Source organism: Zosterops lateralis (genome assembly GCF_965231275.1).
Source record: "Zosterops lateralis genome assembly, chromosome: W".
NCBI classification, from domain to species: Eukaryota; Metazoa; Chordata; class Aves; order Passeriformes; family Zosteropidae; genus Zosterops; species Zosterops lateralis.
Genome location: NC_139801.1, coordinates 21,092,827 through 21,109,971, shown reverse-complemented (window position 1 = coordinate 21,109,971; position 17,145 = coordinate 21,092,827). Strand labels below are relative to the sequence as shown.

At 43.8% G+C, this 17,145-nt stretch overlaps 1 protein-coding gene across 1 annotated transcript in view; it reads right to left on the bottom strand.

The window, feature by feature from the left end:
• LOC310922047 (proto-oncogene DBL-like) overlaps nt 1–17,145 on the bottom strand; it is a 70,318-nt gene that overhangs the window by 40,259 nt on the left and 12,914 nt on the right. The window contains exons 4-7 of the mRNA XM_083882346.1: nt 16,748–16,838; nt 5,794–5,913; nt 3,716–3,832; nt 2,868–3,017 (exon numbers count right to left, since the gene is read on the bottom strand). Coding sequence (XP_083738472.1) covers nt 2,868–3,017; nt 3,716–3,832; nt 5,794–5,913; nt 16,748–16,838 — 478 coding nt within the window. The remainder of the gene's footprint in view (nt 1–2,867; nt 3,018–3,715; nt 3,833–5,793; nt 5,914–16,747; nt 16,839–17,145) is intronic.

The following is a 17,145-nucleotide window of genomic DNA, read 5'->3' as shown; positions in this document are numbered from 1 at the left end:
CATCTTATGGGATCACCAAACCACACCTTCTAATTCAATATTCACTCAGGAAATCAGATACCTTTGCTCAAAAAATCCACAAACCATCTCCCCAATTCATATTGTCCACGATTTAAAGGATTATTCTAGCATATTCATATTACAGTCTGTTACCATAACTCATAGGAGGTTTTTCAGCCTAGAACCAAGACAACTTGTCATCTCTTCTACCTAAGAGGTCACTCTTCCTTTACTGACTTTGAGATCTCCATATTGTCCTTTTACATGTCTCCAATTTGGCCATCTCTCTCACTATGGAAAAAGTTAGGGCTTTGGAAATTTCATTTGTGCCAAGAAAGAGTTAAATTTTGCCAGGTCTTCTTCTCCAAGGCTGCACCGATGGGGGAAGCGAGGAGAAACTCATGACTAGAGATCATAGCATCTCGGGCAGTCAGGGATCTCAGCTGCAGCCTCCACCCCCGGCAGCCTGGAGGCATGGCCAGACCAGGGCCAGCTCCCCCCCCTGCAGGGGAGGAGCAGCGGGGCCTGGCCAGCCCAGGCCGCCCCTCAGAGCTGTGTTACCTTCTCCTCCGTCTGGAAGTAAATAAAAGGGTTGGCTTGGGCACACTCAGCTTTATATGGGTATTACCAAACGTTGCCTTCAGCTTTCTCAGTGGTCAAACTACATGCCAGTCCAAGAACAGGCCCCTGATAGGTCCCTGTCCTTTCCAAAGAATTCTAAGATCCTAGCAGAGCAATATTCTATTAACCAAAAAACCAAACTGTATTAACCTATGACACCTGTGTATGGTTCCATTGGAGAGCCAGGTACTGGAGGAGTAAGAGCCCATCCTTGGACATGGCCAGGTTTCTGTTGCAAGAGAAATAATGGCAAAATCTCTTCAGGGAGAAAATTCAGAAAGCTCAGACTTGCTTGAATGTCTGCCTGCCCCAGACAGCTCACAGCAACCTAAACATAAACATCAGCTTCAGGGCAGCAGCCCAGGAGCAGGACACAGCTGCAGGAACTTCCCCTCTCCCACACAGTGTCCCCTGCAAGTCTGCATCCCTGTCACTAAAACACCCTGGAAGATGACCACAAGGCAAAGACCCTGTCTCCTTTTGATACTGCCACAGGCAGGGGACTCAGAAGAGAAGAGGAATGATGCAGCATGTTTTAGACTACGGGGGGCTGTTATTTCATCCTCTTACTCCTCACTCTCCAGACACCCATGTTCCTCTTTTGATTCAAAGCCATTCATTATCCATAAAGCAAAGTGGCCCGAATGTCAAACAGGTGGTAACTTGACCTTTTCTGTTCAGTATATCAATGGGGTAAATTTCTCACTCTGTTTAATTAATTTCTGTCATTTTTTCATTGTGCTTGTCGCCAGTTTCTGTTCAGTATCACAGATACATAAATTATTCTGATTGACTAATTATTTGAATTCAGGAATCAACTGTACCAGTCTTGGGGCTGTCATGAGAGAGCTTGCTGTCACCACAATCTGGGCACAATATCTCATCTGCTTTTGTGTTTCATGGTCTTAGAAGGAACAAAAGAAAGAAGCCAACAGACCTCCTTTCAGACAAAAGCCAATGAGTGGTTTTGATATATGAAATTAATAGATGAGGAATTAAAAGCAACAGATGGCTTGTACTGAGTGCTGCTGTGCTTTCTACGCAAATGAAAACACGTGACGTTTTTTATTTCTCCATAGAGAAAAGTGGGCACTGCTGACTGGTTTATACAGACCTACACTGTGGAGCTGATATTTGCCCCCTACACTGTGGCCACGGTCCTGAGCACAAAGCTGAAGTCCCTGAATCATGTTGCAATAGATGTAGCTGCTATTTTATATTACTCTCTTAATTTTCAAAGAAGAGATGGAGGCCCATTGACAGTATCTATAATGATACTTTCTAAACATGCACACATGTATTTATGCCTACACACAGCATAACTTGGATGACATTTTCAGTATTTCTTAGAGGCAGCTTTCTGGGAACTCGCTGTCACATGAATGACAAATGATTATAAATTAAAATAGATACAATTCTTTGACAGGTAAATGAAACCTGTCACAAAGCAAAGGAGCTCATTCTTCAGCCACACAGAACAACTATTAACACAGTGATTACTTCTGAAGGAAGGGTTTGAGGCCAGGCCTGTGCTGCTCCCTGAAAGATGCAGGAGCACCAAAGACAACAGGCTGACAAAGCAGCAGCTGGCTGCACTAAACCTTCCATTGACTCCTATAATTATATTAATCACAATCACAAAGAGTTGAAAAAAAAATTAAAATATTCAAGAAACAAATGTTGTTTAAGACAAAACCTGAAGGCTCTCATGAAGACAGGGATCACATTGTGGATGCTCTGTACCGTGTGCTCACACAGAAATCTTTGCCTTGGATGCTCTCCAGCACAGCTCCCTTAAGTGCCCCCAAGGAAGATCCACCAGGCAGAGGGACCTGGGGACAAACCACCCCTCCAGATCTGCTGATGAACTCTGCGTGCAGCTTTTTGCAGCCAAGGGGGTGAGGCAGAGGGGATCCCAGCTGTGGACATGACCATGCAGCTGATAGAGCCTCCCACGGCCCTCCTGGGAGCCAGATGTGCAAAGCACACTGGAGGAGCAGGCTCCAGACAGCGACTGCTGCAGGCAGGAGGGAGCTGGCAGCTCAGACCGTTTGCTGGTTGCTGGCAGGGTGATCTGCTCGATACACGGCAAACATACGGGGAACACAGAAATGGCCATGCTGTGTTCCACCTCATCTGACAACATGCACACACGCACGGCAGGGAGGAAGGAGTGGGCACCAAACAAATCAAGCACCAGAAAGCCTAGCTGGTTGTGCAGACAGCAGAGCTCTGCTGAGCCATACCTTGAGCTGGCAGTACCTCTCAGTGCGCAGGGCCAGGATGCGCTCGATGGAGTACATGTCCTCTGGCAGCTCTGTCTCTGCCAGCTCCGTGCCAAAGCACTGCAACATCTGGGCAATTTCCTTCACAGTTAGTGCAAAACTCTCTATGGCCTGGTGGGACACAGTGACTGCAATCAGCTTGGCATTCACCATAGTCCTACAGCTCATTAAGAGTGCGTGAAGAGCCAGGGCTGAGGTGTACCAGGAGAGCCCAAGAGCTTGCTCTGAGAGAGCTGGGTGGGATGTCCATGGCAGACAGAGAGAACATCCCACTGGGAATCCAACCTGTCATTCATCTGGGAGACAATATCCCAGGGAAAATTGAGAGTGTACAGGGCATATAAAAACATACAGCAAAGCGCAACTGATTCCTGGCAATAGGAAAGGAAAGTTCTTGCAAAGGGAAAGAAACAAACCAAAAAGGAAATTTTTTAATTCTCTGCATTTGGTCAGTATGCAGTAGGCAGTCTCATTACCCCGCTTCCCAAACACAGTTCTGATATTAATCACATTAAGCAACCATTATTAACAAAAAAAGCCTATTTGGTATCTCCCATTAAGGGAATTTTAATAAAGATTTACAAAGACACATCTTTTGGGAGCAGTTTCAAAAGGAGCCTGAGAGAGTCAATCATCCAATTCCCCTGCAAACCCATCAGTCTAACACCCCTTGGCTCCTTTGCACGTCTGATCTAGGAGGTGCAGAGGCTTTGGGGATTACTTTCAGCCCCCCAGTGCTCACTGCCTGACTGAAAACCTTCCCCAGGGAATCCCAGTTGGCTGAGAGCCTGTGGGCAGCCTGCACTCACCGTCCTGAAGATGACCCACTCGCTGTGGCAGTACTCCAGGGTGCCCCCAAGCTCCAGGGTCAGCTGCTGCTCATCGATGTATGTCAGGAGGTCACTCACCGAGCTCAGCATCACCACCTGCACACACACAGGGCACTGCTGTCAGCTGGGGATCACCATTCCTGCCCATCATACAGATCTTTTATGGACCTCAAAGTTGAGTTTGCTCTGCATCTTGTTCTGGAGCAGGGCTTCTTTCATATACTTATGGCTTAACACAGCATTTATTTTGTGTAACTGACCATTGCTCTAAGCCACCCCTCATCTCCAGGTGCTTTCTTTCTGAAATACAAAGCACAGTAAGATGCTACAGAACAGGGCTGAAAGCAAAGTCATGCAGGTTTAAGCAAGGCATGACTAGTAAACTGGAAAGAACACATACATTTTAATAAGTTATGAAGCACAGACCAATTTCACATAAATATGTACTCATGATTTTTTTGTGTGTCTTGATCTGCCATGGGATATGTCAGGAATGTTCAAAATTGTGCAAAGAACAGCCATTTTAGAGTGAAAAATGTAAATTTTGTGAAAATCATGCTATTTCCCAAAGGAAATCATTAATTTGTTTTCTGTGTTTGTAATAGTATCAACCTTAGATTCTATGAATATACTTTTCTTCTCTTAATTATTCTCATTATGTCCTATAATCAAGGTGGTTTAAAAGTCTGGAAATTTTGAGCTGAGAATATAAACTCATTTCAGTTGCTATTTTAGGAACAAATACCAACATGATGTTGGTATGGAGTCTACACTTAGATGAATATGGGTAAAATTCATAGCCAAAGCTCCACTAGACATGTCGTTTGTCTTTTCAGACATTAAACAAATTCCTGGCTACTCTTCACATAGAATGGTTTGGGTTGGAAGGGACCATAAGGATCATGAAGTTTCCAGCCCCACTCCTATGGGCAGGGACACCTTCCACTGTCCCAGGCTGCTCCAAGCCCTGTCTAACATGGCCTTGTCTTGTATTTCGAGTCCAAGATCCCCCTAATTAAGGTTTTTTTCCTTTCAAAGTTCTGTACCAGGGTTTAAAAGATGAGCGGAACTTGCAGCTCAGTCTTAGAAGGTGTTTATTCATTTTCTTATCTCAAAGTCCACGCACCGCCTAACACCAGGCTTAATGTGCTGGAAGACACCACTGCCAAGAACCTGAGACCTGGTGTTCAGGTCTTTTAAAGGTTTCGAATCCAATTAACTCTTAAAACGTACTATGTTTACAGTTTTGTGCCAATAATCACTATCGATTCTAGACACGCAATTTTCAACATCATATACATTCTACCAATGTCTTTGTGCCACCGTCACAGCAGAAGATGGAGTAGAAGAAGGAGAAGAAGAACTTAAGACACTGCCCAAAATTCTCCATCTTGCTCTTATCTATTCCATTCTAAAAACCCAAAACTACAAATTTTCACCTTGTGACAAACTAAACTACTATCTATTTTAAATTTTTGTTATTTTCATTTCATCCATAAGTGTTGGGAGTTTTTCCCATGGACTAAGGTCAAAGGTGATGCTTTCCTGGGGTCCCAGCAAGGGTCTCAGAGCCCCCAGGGCAATTTGAGGGGTTTTCCCCATTCCCTGGACTCCAACAGCCTTGGACACTTCCAGGGATCCAGGGGCAGTCACAGCTGTTCTGGGCACCCTGTGCCAGGGCCTCCCCACCCTCACAGGGAAGAATTTCTTCCTAATATCTAATCTATATCTACCCTTTTTCAGTGGGAAGCCATTCCCTGTGTCCTGTCCCTCCATCACTTGTCCCCAGTCCCTCTCCAGTTCTCCTGGAGCCCCTTTAGTCCCTGGAAGGGCTCTGAGCTCTCCCTGGAGCCCTCTCCTCTCCAGCCTGAACAGCCTCAGCTCTCCCAGCCTGGCTCCAGAGCCACTGAAGGGGCTGAGCCCTCTCAGCCTCCTCTGGATGTGCTCCATGTCCTCCTCTTGGGGACACCAGCAGAGTGGGACAGTGTCACCCCTGAGCCGAGATGCATGGGCAGCCTCTGAGCACACACAAAAGCTCTGCACAGCCAGCTCTGTACCGGTAACTTGAGCAAGAAATCCTCCTGACTGAACCGAAATCCAATGTCAGTGAAGGTGCGCTGGAAAAACCCCGTAGGACGGAGAACCATCACCAAGTGCAGATTCCCTGGGAAGGATGCCTGCAAGGAAACACAGATGACACTCACTGGGCACATGGCAGGTCCAACAACAGCTTTCAATGCACTGAAAAGAGGGGGAATCATTCAATTTTAGTTTTTTTTTTTTTTTTCTCATTGCTCCTGATAGCCTTTTCTTATTTTTAAAACAGGAGGGAGATGTTGGGAGTGGTTTAGAGATGTGGGACATAACTGCAGCAGGGTTGTGCAGCCCCACTTCCCTTTGGAACAGGCAGGAGTTCAGCCATGCCCCTTGGAGGCACACTTATTAAAAACTTTAATAATATAGATACTGTTTGTCATTATAACTTAGGGAATGAAATTACAACTTAGCAGGGAACAGAGGGCTAGAACATTGAGAGGAATGACAGATTGAGGAAGCAAAATTTACCGCCAACCTTGCTAATCATCCCATAGCTGCATCAAGCACACTCGTCTTGTCCTTGGTAATTACCAGGCAACATTTAATTTGTGGCAAGAATTTGGAATTTCCTGTCTACGCTCCTGGAGCCTTTTTTAAGCATATGGTTGGCAGGTGCATTTTTAAATAGATCTGTGGAAAGGGTTCTTGAGAATGACAAAGAATTTTTAAGAAAGTAGGAATTGCATCATTAAATTATGGATAAGCACTTGATGAAAAGACTTGAGTTAATTAAGGCATGATTTACTCTGAGATCCTGCCAGGCCAGGTTACATTTCTCTCCTCATATTGAGGCATTGAAGACTGTAGTCAAAATAGATAGTGCTGAGATAATGTAGCTAGGACTTCCCTTTTGCTAACAGAAGCCAGACTGAAGGAACTGATAAGGAATTGATAAATCATGGGAGCTGTCAAACTAGGCTTCTGCATCCTGAATAATCAATAGACCCCATGAACACAATACAATCATAAATCAAACAGTCCTGGGAAAAACAGGATTTAGCTGTCACGAACACTAAAGGTTAAAAAGTCAGAGCTGAGGAAGACAATCTTACTTCATCATTTTGGGACCCCACCCTATAAAAAGACCACTGACCCATTTCAAAGAACAAACTACGCATGCTTGATGGCTTTTTGGGCTAATTACCATACGAAGCGGGGAATGGGATGTACCAGAGTTATGAATATGCATTTATAGTTTGTGTATTCAATACTCCTGTACATAAAAGGCCCTGTGATGATCTGTAAATTGCGCGTGTGTATTTGGGAGCTATCCCGCACGCTGCCCGGCGTCGTAATAAACATACACTTTCTAACTTTAAACTGTTAGAGAGTCTTTGTCCCTCATAGTTGGATATTGGTATTAGATCAATGTCCATAGTTTTTTAATAAATCATTTGGCAAGCCAGGCAGGAGAACTGCTTTTTCTGGCCGCGTGGCCGGTGGGTCTAGGACCCCCTCCAGGCGCCTGCCTGAAGTTTTCGGGGTGAGGGCTCCTCAGACCTTCTCGTCCACCCAGGGAAAGACCAGAACCTCCTGGAACTACGGACAAAAGGTGTGTTTAAAGAAAAATGTATTGAATGTAGGTACCTTTAAATAGAGGCGGCTTATAAGTCATAAGAGACATCTTATGCAAAGCAGAGGCCTGGGTTTTGGAATCTCCGAGGAGTATTGTAACAGTTGTTGTGTTCCAGGTAAAGCTGGTCACTTGTTGGCTGCATTCCAGGGGGGAAAGCAGCGGCGGCACAAAGCTGCTGTATTGGTTATAGGAGCAAAGTGGCTCCAATTTGGCTTGTAGTTTAAAGGTGCACTTTGGTAATTCATAATCTGAGAGGCTAGCCTGAATTTTTGAGGTGAACAGAGTCCCATTCTGAGTTGCAGTCGCGAACGCTGGATGTGTGTGTATTCGTGTCTGTTTGGGTTTTCTTTGTGATTACGTGCTTACAAAGAGAATAATTTGTGTACCGTGTGTGTGTGAATTGTGAAAGTTTGTGTTGTAAGTGTTTTTGTTTTGAAAGTGTGTTACTAACCCTTGTAAGTGTTACAAATTTAAAGTTGTAAGAGATTTTAAAACCCCCGCCAATCCGCGGAAGGATATCTCTGCTGAAAATTAAATTGGGGAAACAATAGAGAATCCATCGATTTTTATATATGCCTAATGCTCCATCTGCACTTTTAGGCAGAGATCTGCTAGAGCAGCTGGAGGCAAAAGTAATATTTAAAAATAGAAAAATTATTTTGGAGATAAAGAATCAACAATATGTAAAACTGTTAAGTTTAATGTAGATAACAAAAAAAAAAAAATTGAGAAAAAAAATAATAATAAAAATTAGATTAGGTGTTTCCTGGAGTGTAGGCTCCTGACATGCCGGCAGGGCAAAAAAAAACACTTTTTAAAGATAAAACTACTGAAGGAGTGTCAGTTTAATTTCAACACTCCTATTGTGCCAGTGAAGAAGCCTGACAAGTCATACAGGCTGGTACAAAACTTAGCTGTTAACAAGATAACTGAAGGCTTGTATTCAGTAGTTGCTAACCCTTATATCTTGTTAACTCATTTACTGTTTTAGATGAGCAGATGCTTTCTTTTGCCTCCCTCTCCATAAAGCCAGCCAGAAAATCTTTTCATTTGAGTCCTTTGAGGTGGTCCTTGCACAGGAGAACCTCAAACTAGATGGAAGATATTTGGGGAGCAGCTTGCAAACAGTTGCTCCAGTATGCAGAAGACCTCCTAATAGCTACCCAGATCCAGGAAACATGAGTGGACCGGACGGTAAGCCTCCTAAACTTTTTGGGCTTGCAGATCCCAGAAGAAAGCCCAGCTGATGAGGCAAACAGTCATTTACCTGGGTTAAGAAAGCTATTCAGGCCTTTGACCAGCTAAAGAAGGCCGTCATGTCAGCTCCAGCCCTGGGACTTCCAGACGTGAGTACACAGCTCCTAAAGGATGGCCAGAGTGCCTCAGAATTCACTCTAGGCCAGAAGATGCCTGTGCTAGTGTCCCATACAATGTCTGCAGTCCTTGAAGAAAAGGAGGACATTAGATCTCCCCACAGAGATTCCTAATGTACCAAGCTATACTGGTAGAACAAGATGATGTTAAGATTGTGGTAACTAACATTGTGAACCCAGCTTCCTTCCTCAGCGGGAGTATAGGAGAACCAGTGATCCACGACCGCCTGGAGATCATCGAAACCACCTACTCCAGTCACCTGGATCTGAAGGACACTCCGATTGAGAATGCTGAGACCTGGTTTACTGACAGAAGCAGCTACGTTGTCAGTGGAAAGAGGCATGCTGGGTATGCAGTTACCATCAGCAGAGAAGTAATAGAGTCTGGACCATTGCCCACCAACACCTCTGCACAGAAGGCTGGACATCTACTCAAGGTATGCCTTTGAGGTAGTCCTTGCACACGGAGCCATTTGGAAAAAATCCTAAAGCTGCTAGATGCTGTGCAGCTACTTGAGAGAATGGCACAGATTGCATCAAAAAGTGAGCTCTAATTGGAAGAAGAGAATATGCTGGCGGACAGAGAGGCAAAAGACACAGCTAAAGGTGAGGTACTCGATGAGACAATTGAGGCAGCACTTATCCAGATGAAAAAAAATTTCAATTAAAGGTAAGCCAGTATATAATATAAAGGGTAAGAAACTTATTAAAGCAGAAAAAGCAAATTATAATCAGGAAGGGTGGGCCATGACAGAGAAAGAGAAGCTTGTAGTACCCTCCTATTTGTTATGGTCATTAGTGCAAAGAGAACATGGGAAAACACACTGGGGAATAAACATCTTGTATAGTTATTTGAAGGAAAAGAATTGTGGCCAGAAAGTTGCAAGGTACAGTGATACAGGTAACCCGTCAGTGTAGTCTTTGCCTCCAAACTAATTCCAAAAATACACCAAAGCCTAAATGGGACAAATTGGGAAAGGCTGTAGACCTGGGCAACAATAGCAAATTGATTTTACAAAGCTGCCCAGGAAGGGAGGATATCGTTATCTATTGGTGTTAACTGATACCTTTTCAGGATGGCCAGAAGCCTTGCCTACTGGAACAGCTAAAGCCCGAGAAGTAACCAAAGCACGGTTGCAAAAATAATACCGGGGTTTGGAGTTCCAGCCACCATATCCCCAGATAGAGGGCCACAAGTATATGGTGGCCCTAAATAGACAACTTAGAGAAATTAAGAAATATGTGGCTGGAGCTCAAAACAAAAATTAGACAACCTAGAAATTAAGTCTTTTGCAGAAAAGTTCTTGGAACCACAGTGAGAAGGAGCATTCCAGATGCTTCTTACTACTTTCACTACAATCAAGATCAAAGAACAGAAGGCCTGGATCCATCACTCCCGAGTGAAGAAAGCTCCAGAAGGAATCTGGAAGATCACACCAGGCGACGATGAACTAAAACTGAAACTCACTCGGAACCACAAATAGATGGACTAATAGTTATTATAGACACTATGTGGAAAGTTGTAATTATTGCTGTAATAAGCTTAACCATAACAAGGGTCAACACAATACTGCGTAGGTACAATGTGACTGAGATAAACAGGTGCCAAAGAAAAGCTTATGATGCTTACTCTCGTAAGGCTTTAAATAAGATGCTACCTCTAATAGAAAGGCTGTGATCCCCAGGTGCCATCTAGAGATCTCTCACTGGGGTGCTAGGAACAGGGTTGGGAGTATTTCACCTATAACCCTGTGACTAGTACAGTGACAGCCTTTGTTTTAACTATACATGCCAATAGTCTCCTAAAGATTAAATCATGAGGGAACTGTATTGTACCCTTCTGAACACCGAATGTGAGCACAAGAAATTGAAGGAAAATGGCAAACTGTTAATCTAGAGTCCTGTACTGCAAGAAGACAGTTAGGATCTGTCACTTTGAGACAAACAGAAAACTTCACTGGTGTATACAGGGCAAGGTTGTGTCTGTCCAAAGACAGCATGCTGCATTATAGAAATAGACAACCAAGTTGTAACCCAATTCAATTTGTGTGTTTGCAATTTTGTTAGAATTAAGGGATGTGATTTTTCCTATCGGGCTCCTCTAAGATACTGCCTGTACCCATAGGAACATCCCAGATTGAAAGAAATCTTAAAGGAAATTAAGGAAGAAGGACATTAATTACAATTCACCCTAACACAGAAACCATCAAAGGAGTATTTAAGAGGCTTGAGGAACATTTATCCCATCATTAGTGGGATGTGCCTTTTGAGTAGTCTCCAACAGCAACTGGTATACTACATGCCTTAGTCCACCCTATAGTTGTGTTGCTTATTTTGGTTAGTATAAGTTTAGTTTTATCTGTTGTGATGCTTGTTTGGAACTGAAGGATGCTACGACGAATAGCAGCCTTAACCTCATTATCAAAAGTGTATGGCTTGGTCTTAAGAGACACTAGCTGTACAGATTGGATTGATGAGAAAGACTCTTTTGAGTAAAAGAATTTACTCACTTTAAAAAAGAGAAGTGGGGAAAATGAGGCATTGAAGACTGTAGTCAAAATAGATAGTGCTGAGATAATGTAGCTAGGACTTCCCTTTTGCTAACAGAAGCCAGACTGAAGGAACTGATAAGGAACTGATAAATCATGGGAGCTGTCAAACTAGGCTTCTGCATCCTGAATAATCAATAGACCCCATGAACACAATACAATCATAAATCAAACAGTCCTGGGAAAAACAGGATTTAGCTGTCACGAACACTAAAGGTTAAAAAGTCAGAGCTGAGGAAGACAATCTTACTTCATCATTTTGGGACCCCACCCTATAAAAAGACCACTGACCCATTTCAAAGAACAAACTACGCATGCTTGATGGCTTTTTGGGCTAATTACCATACGAAGCGGGGAATGGGAGGTATCAGAGCTATGAATATGCATTTATAGTTTGTGTATTCAATACTCCTGTAGATAAAAGATCCTGTGATCATCTGTAAATTGCGCGTGTGTATTTGGGAGCTATCCCGCACGCTGCCCGGCGTCGTAATAAACATACACTTTCTAACTTTAAACTGTTAGAGAGTCTTTGTCCGTCATAGTTGGATATTGGTATTAGATCAATGTCCATAGTTTTTTAATAAATCAATATTATCCTCCTCCATGAAGCATGATAACAACCTCTATACCAAGGGTGAGAATAATGAACATGTTTAGGTACTTTGCACTGCAGGGCACTTCATCTGTGCCTTCAGAACAAAGATCACTCCCACAAACATGCATTGGTGTTGTTAAAAACAGGCCTGATCTACACTTGAGATCTGGCATCCATGAACTGCACTGTCACTCATTTGCTCTCATTTGCTGTTTTCTTGGGTGGGAAGGGGCAGGTTGTGGCTTCCACTGCCCACAACTCCCCTTAGAAATGGACAGTGACTTTTAGGATGATATAAGCCACATAAATCAAATATATTGATCTGATATTATTTTAAGTACGAGCAGAAAAAAAAATAAGATTGTGAATGAAATTACAAACTCATACCCTTTGGAAGTCAACAAGAGTGGTGTCAGGGACAAAGACTTGGCATTGGAAACAATAGCAAACCATTAAATAACAGTGACATTGGTGCTGGCTCCAAGCCCCGGATGCTGTGCTCCTGCTCCAGCACCTGGGTAGCGCATAATGCTTCCTCTGTGAACTTTAGGCTCCTACCTTGACCCTCTCTTGAAAAATGCATCAGGAATATCTTTGAGAACAATCAGCCAGAAATTCATCCTTCCTTGGTCTGATATCATTATTCCCTTTCATCCCCTGTCCCCTTTAATCCTGCTTAGCACTTGGAGCTTTGGCCTCTCTTACTCCTTCAAGTCCTTTTTAACAGGCACCCTTTGGGTGCAGAGCAAACTTCCTGGAGGAAGAGTCTGGGTCTCCAAACCCTGTTCCCCCATGGGAAAGCCTGCAGGCTTTGAATGTCTGCTCCTAGGAGCCCTTGGGCAAGAAAGCCACACCTCCAGGAAGAGGGAGCAGTAGGCAGGAGACAAGCACAGCTGCCTGCCCAAACTGCACAGGGATAAAGTGTGAGATGCCTGTCTGAGAACAGGGGTGCCCCTGGACACCTCTGGGTGCAGGATGTCAACATGTTCCGCTCAACACACACAGAGAGACCACAGCACTCACATCCTTCCACCACAGGGACAACCTTATGGCCACACGCAATCCCTTTTGCTCTTTGATATTTCAACTCAAAATAGCTGAGTTTCCAGAGCAGATGATTTGATTTCCATTCAGCTTAGAAAGCATTTGGGGATTTTTCAGCTGATCTTATACACATAGGATCAAGGTCAGCACTTATGAGTAGCTACAAAACAAGAAACGCAGCTTTCCAAATGATACCTAATGGATTCCAAGCATGGGAAAAAAATGAACAAGACAAGAAATAAGCTTGTAGAAAGACAGACACCAACAAGCCATGTCCTGTGCCCTCTTAGAGACTTAAGGGAAAGGATGAAAAGTTAGAAAAAAAACCTACATAGACCAGTAAATCCTCAACATAACATTCCTGTAGGAACTGTATCTTTTTTAATCATTGTAACAATTTTAGTTTTTCTCAGGGCTGAAGTGTAGAAAAGTTTCCTGAAAACTAAACTCTAATGATACTGAAGGTACTGCTGCAAAAAAATCTTTCCCACAATATATTAAAGAAAGCAAAGACAAAAGGATCCTTAATCTGGCCTTATGCTTTATCTTATCATTTGTAAGACTAAAAAGAATCCTGTGCACTTGATAAACCTGGGGTTATGTAACAAAACACCTAAAAGAACCCTCTAAAGCCTTCGTGCTCTGCAGCACACCAGGAAAGACAGAAAACTACCAGCACGATTCCACTAAATCAGGCAGATCGCAACATTTCACTACTGTTAACTGTCTCACTGACCACAGCCCATGTTCACAACCTTCCTCCCCTTCCAAGGACACAGACATGGATACCTTAAGGCCAGTTCAGCAACTTTTTAAATGCACATTTAGCTATAACCACACAGAGAGCCCTGATTTAAATCAATATAGATGAACTGGGCTAATAAAGCACAAGAAAAGACATGCACTGAAAGCATCACAGTTACTGCCTCATTACTTAGTATCTCATTCTGACACAATTAGTGTGATTTTAACATTTTCTCCGATTTTAGGAACTCAGTTTTCAGAAACTATTCTTCCCTGCAGTTCACTGTCACTGGGGCATCCATGAGGTTGGTAATCAATACACATTAAAAAAAAAAAAAAAAGTAGTATCTGCCAGTAAGTTTCTTTCTGAGCACTGCAGACTGAGGCCAGGAGTCCTTATACAGGTGCTGAACTTAATGACTTTAAGGATAAGTCATGCAACAATCATGCAACAAAATGCCAGGTACTGCTAATTCGAGCCTTTAACTTCCCCCAGAGCCAGAATGAAACCCCGAAGTACTCTGCTACCTTTATTTCAGTCGGCTGCATGATTAACACCCCCCCCCCAAAATGCTGTCAGCATCACTGGGGCACAGATCTGTCCAGGGCCCCCTCCCTGCCAGCGGCTTTCCCTCCCTGGAGGAGCAATGACAGAGCCGTTCCTGTGGGTGGAGGGAGCCGGGAGCAGTACTGCGGGGCAGCGGTACCCAGTGATACCCAGTGGTACCCAGCGCCCTACCGCTCCCGAACGGAGGATCCCGCTAAAACTCCCCCCGCGCCGCTCGGCCCCGAGCGCTGCGGGCACTGTTCCCGCTGCCCCCGCCCTCCCCCGGGCCGGAGCGGTGCCGGTGGCCCCGTCCCCGTGCGCCGCAGCACGGCGGCCCGGAGCCTTACCGCATCCCAGGCGGGCCGCCCGCCCAGCCGCGGGCCCGCCTCTGCCATCGCCCTGCGCCGCCGGGGATGCGATGGGATGCGATGGATGGGGATGCTGCGGATGCTGCGGATGGCAGCCGGCGCTGCCCCAGCTCCCCCCGCTGCCAGAGGCCGGGCAGGCAGCGGTTCGGGCACGCAGGCATCCCTGCCGGCACCCGGCTCTCGGATGGCAACCCCACTCTCCTCCCCAGCCCCGGCTTTGCTTTTAAGGTGGAATGCCAAAAATCATCCTGCAGATGCTCTTTCCTGCGAGGATTGGGCTCAGCTCAGAGCTTTCACCCTTCCCTTTCCCCCCTGCCGTTATCACCAAGGTGCCTCTTCAAGCTGTTCAATGTTCTGGGAGCAAACTAAGGAAAGAGGCTCCGGCCAAAACCTGAGGCTTGCCCTGACATCGCTTCCCAGCAGTAGACTGGTTTGCCCAGGCAATTAGAGACATACATAAAGAGTTAAAACAAAAATCTGTACAGTGTGATAGAAAAATTTTCAAGATCAGATGCACAACTGCAAAGCTGCAATTGCATATACATATGCTGGAAAAAATAGGACACGCTCTGTATTTTAAATTCAGCTTCATGGTACTCCTTTACTCTAAAATTGAACAAAGATCAGAAAAAGATTAATTTTTTTTAAATTGCATCAGGGTTTATGGTGTGTGATTGGAAAAAAAATCACGATTTAAATTTTTGTCCTTACACTTTCTGGACACAGAGACAGCCATTTAGGACCAGACTGTTCTTAAGGCAATAAGATTTAGTGGACACTGGTTTCCTGCTTCTCATCCCTCTTTTGCACAGAGCACCTCCCATTTTTTGCCTGATACTGCAAGCAAAGTCACCTCTCCACATGGACACATGGCACACAAACAGGGTGCATGCTCAAATAATTAAATTTTCTTATTAAACACAAAATGAATGACACTTTTGTAGAAGCTGCAAATTAGAACAGGATTTTTTCCCATTTGCAACTTCCAGACTATGCAAAGCAAGTACATCATCCTTAAAGGATGCTCTTGGTATTAGCACCTGTTCAAATGCTGGCAGCAGAACTGAATTTTGATGATCACTTTAAAGAACTACTTTCTACATGCTGCTTCTTTAGTGGTATAGTAACAACACTTGCAAGTTCAATTTCTAACATTCAGAAAAATCAGAACCAAAAATACTTTTAGTGGTATCTCATTCACACTGCAAAAAGGGAACCCTCCCTGCCTCCTATGGGATGCTGACCAGCAAAATGCCAGCAAAGCCAGGTATTTTTAACACCAAGTTCAGCTGTACCAGTATTAACAATTTAAAATACCGTAAGATCTAACTTTTTTACAACCAGGTAAGCATTTTTTGTCTCAGTACATACCCTTTACCTCATCCTTTCTCAGATGGACTGATGTCTTTAACCATTCAATGATTATGAGCAGAAACAAACACAATAATAACACACCCAGAATATTTCCGCTGACCTACCCACATGGCATGGTGTGGTTGGGAAAGGATTTATCTGTTAGCTCCTACCTCCCATAAACATGACTTTTCTACAGCTGCATGCTCTGCTGCAAATCCAAGCTCTGATTCCAAGACACAATGCAGTGAAGAATTGCAGAACCCCACTTGTGAGCTATGTTCAGACCAGATATCTGCTAATGCTGTGTAGCACATGAACGTGTGTACCAGACCATTTAAAACACATGAATGTATCCATACACTTTTAAAATAGATTTTTCCACCCATGCCCACATACAAATGCTTGTGAAGCCTGTTTAAAGAACCTAAAACTTTCAGTCACCAACAATTACGTAAAATAAACTAATAACCAGTGTCAAGAAAGAACATGTATGAAGCCAAATTTTCCACTCATCAAAAGCATAGATCATGGCACAAAACACATTTGAACCACTGCAAAAGAGTATAAAACCCAGCAAATGGATCAAACAAGCAAATTAATACACAAACAGCTCATTTACACACTCAAATTAATTACAGGGCCATAAAGCAAACTACTGCCTAGGGAGAAAGCAGGAGCCTCATTGCTCCTGGTTCCCAAGATACATAAAGGCATGGTGACTTAGTACACTAAAAGCAATTAACATTAAAGAGGACTTACTGCTATTTTTTGAAGAGTTGTTTTGACTGACGTCCATGTGTCCAGTCTTCTATCCAGGATTAGGATAAATTTAGTGTCAGACTCATGTTGACTGCAAGATAAGAAAATACCAATAACCAGATAATGTTCCAAGAAAAGTGACTCTGTTCCCAAAAAAATCCCCAAATCCAAGAACTCAGAATGCAATCCACATTTTAGTATTTCTACAGTTCCTGAAATTCCCTTTGAAAAATTTTTCCTGAACACCCAAACTCTTTCCAGTGGTGCTTAGCAACAGGACAAGGGGCAACAGGCACAAACTGAAACACAGGGGATTCCATCTGAATATGAGGAAAAATGTCTTTCTCCTGAGGGTGACAGTGCACTGGAACAGGCTGTGAAGAGAGATTGTGAAATCT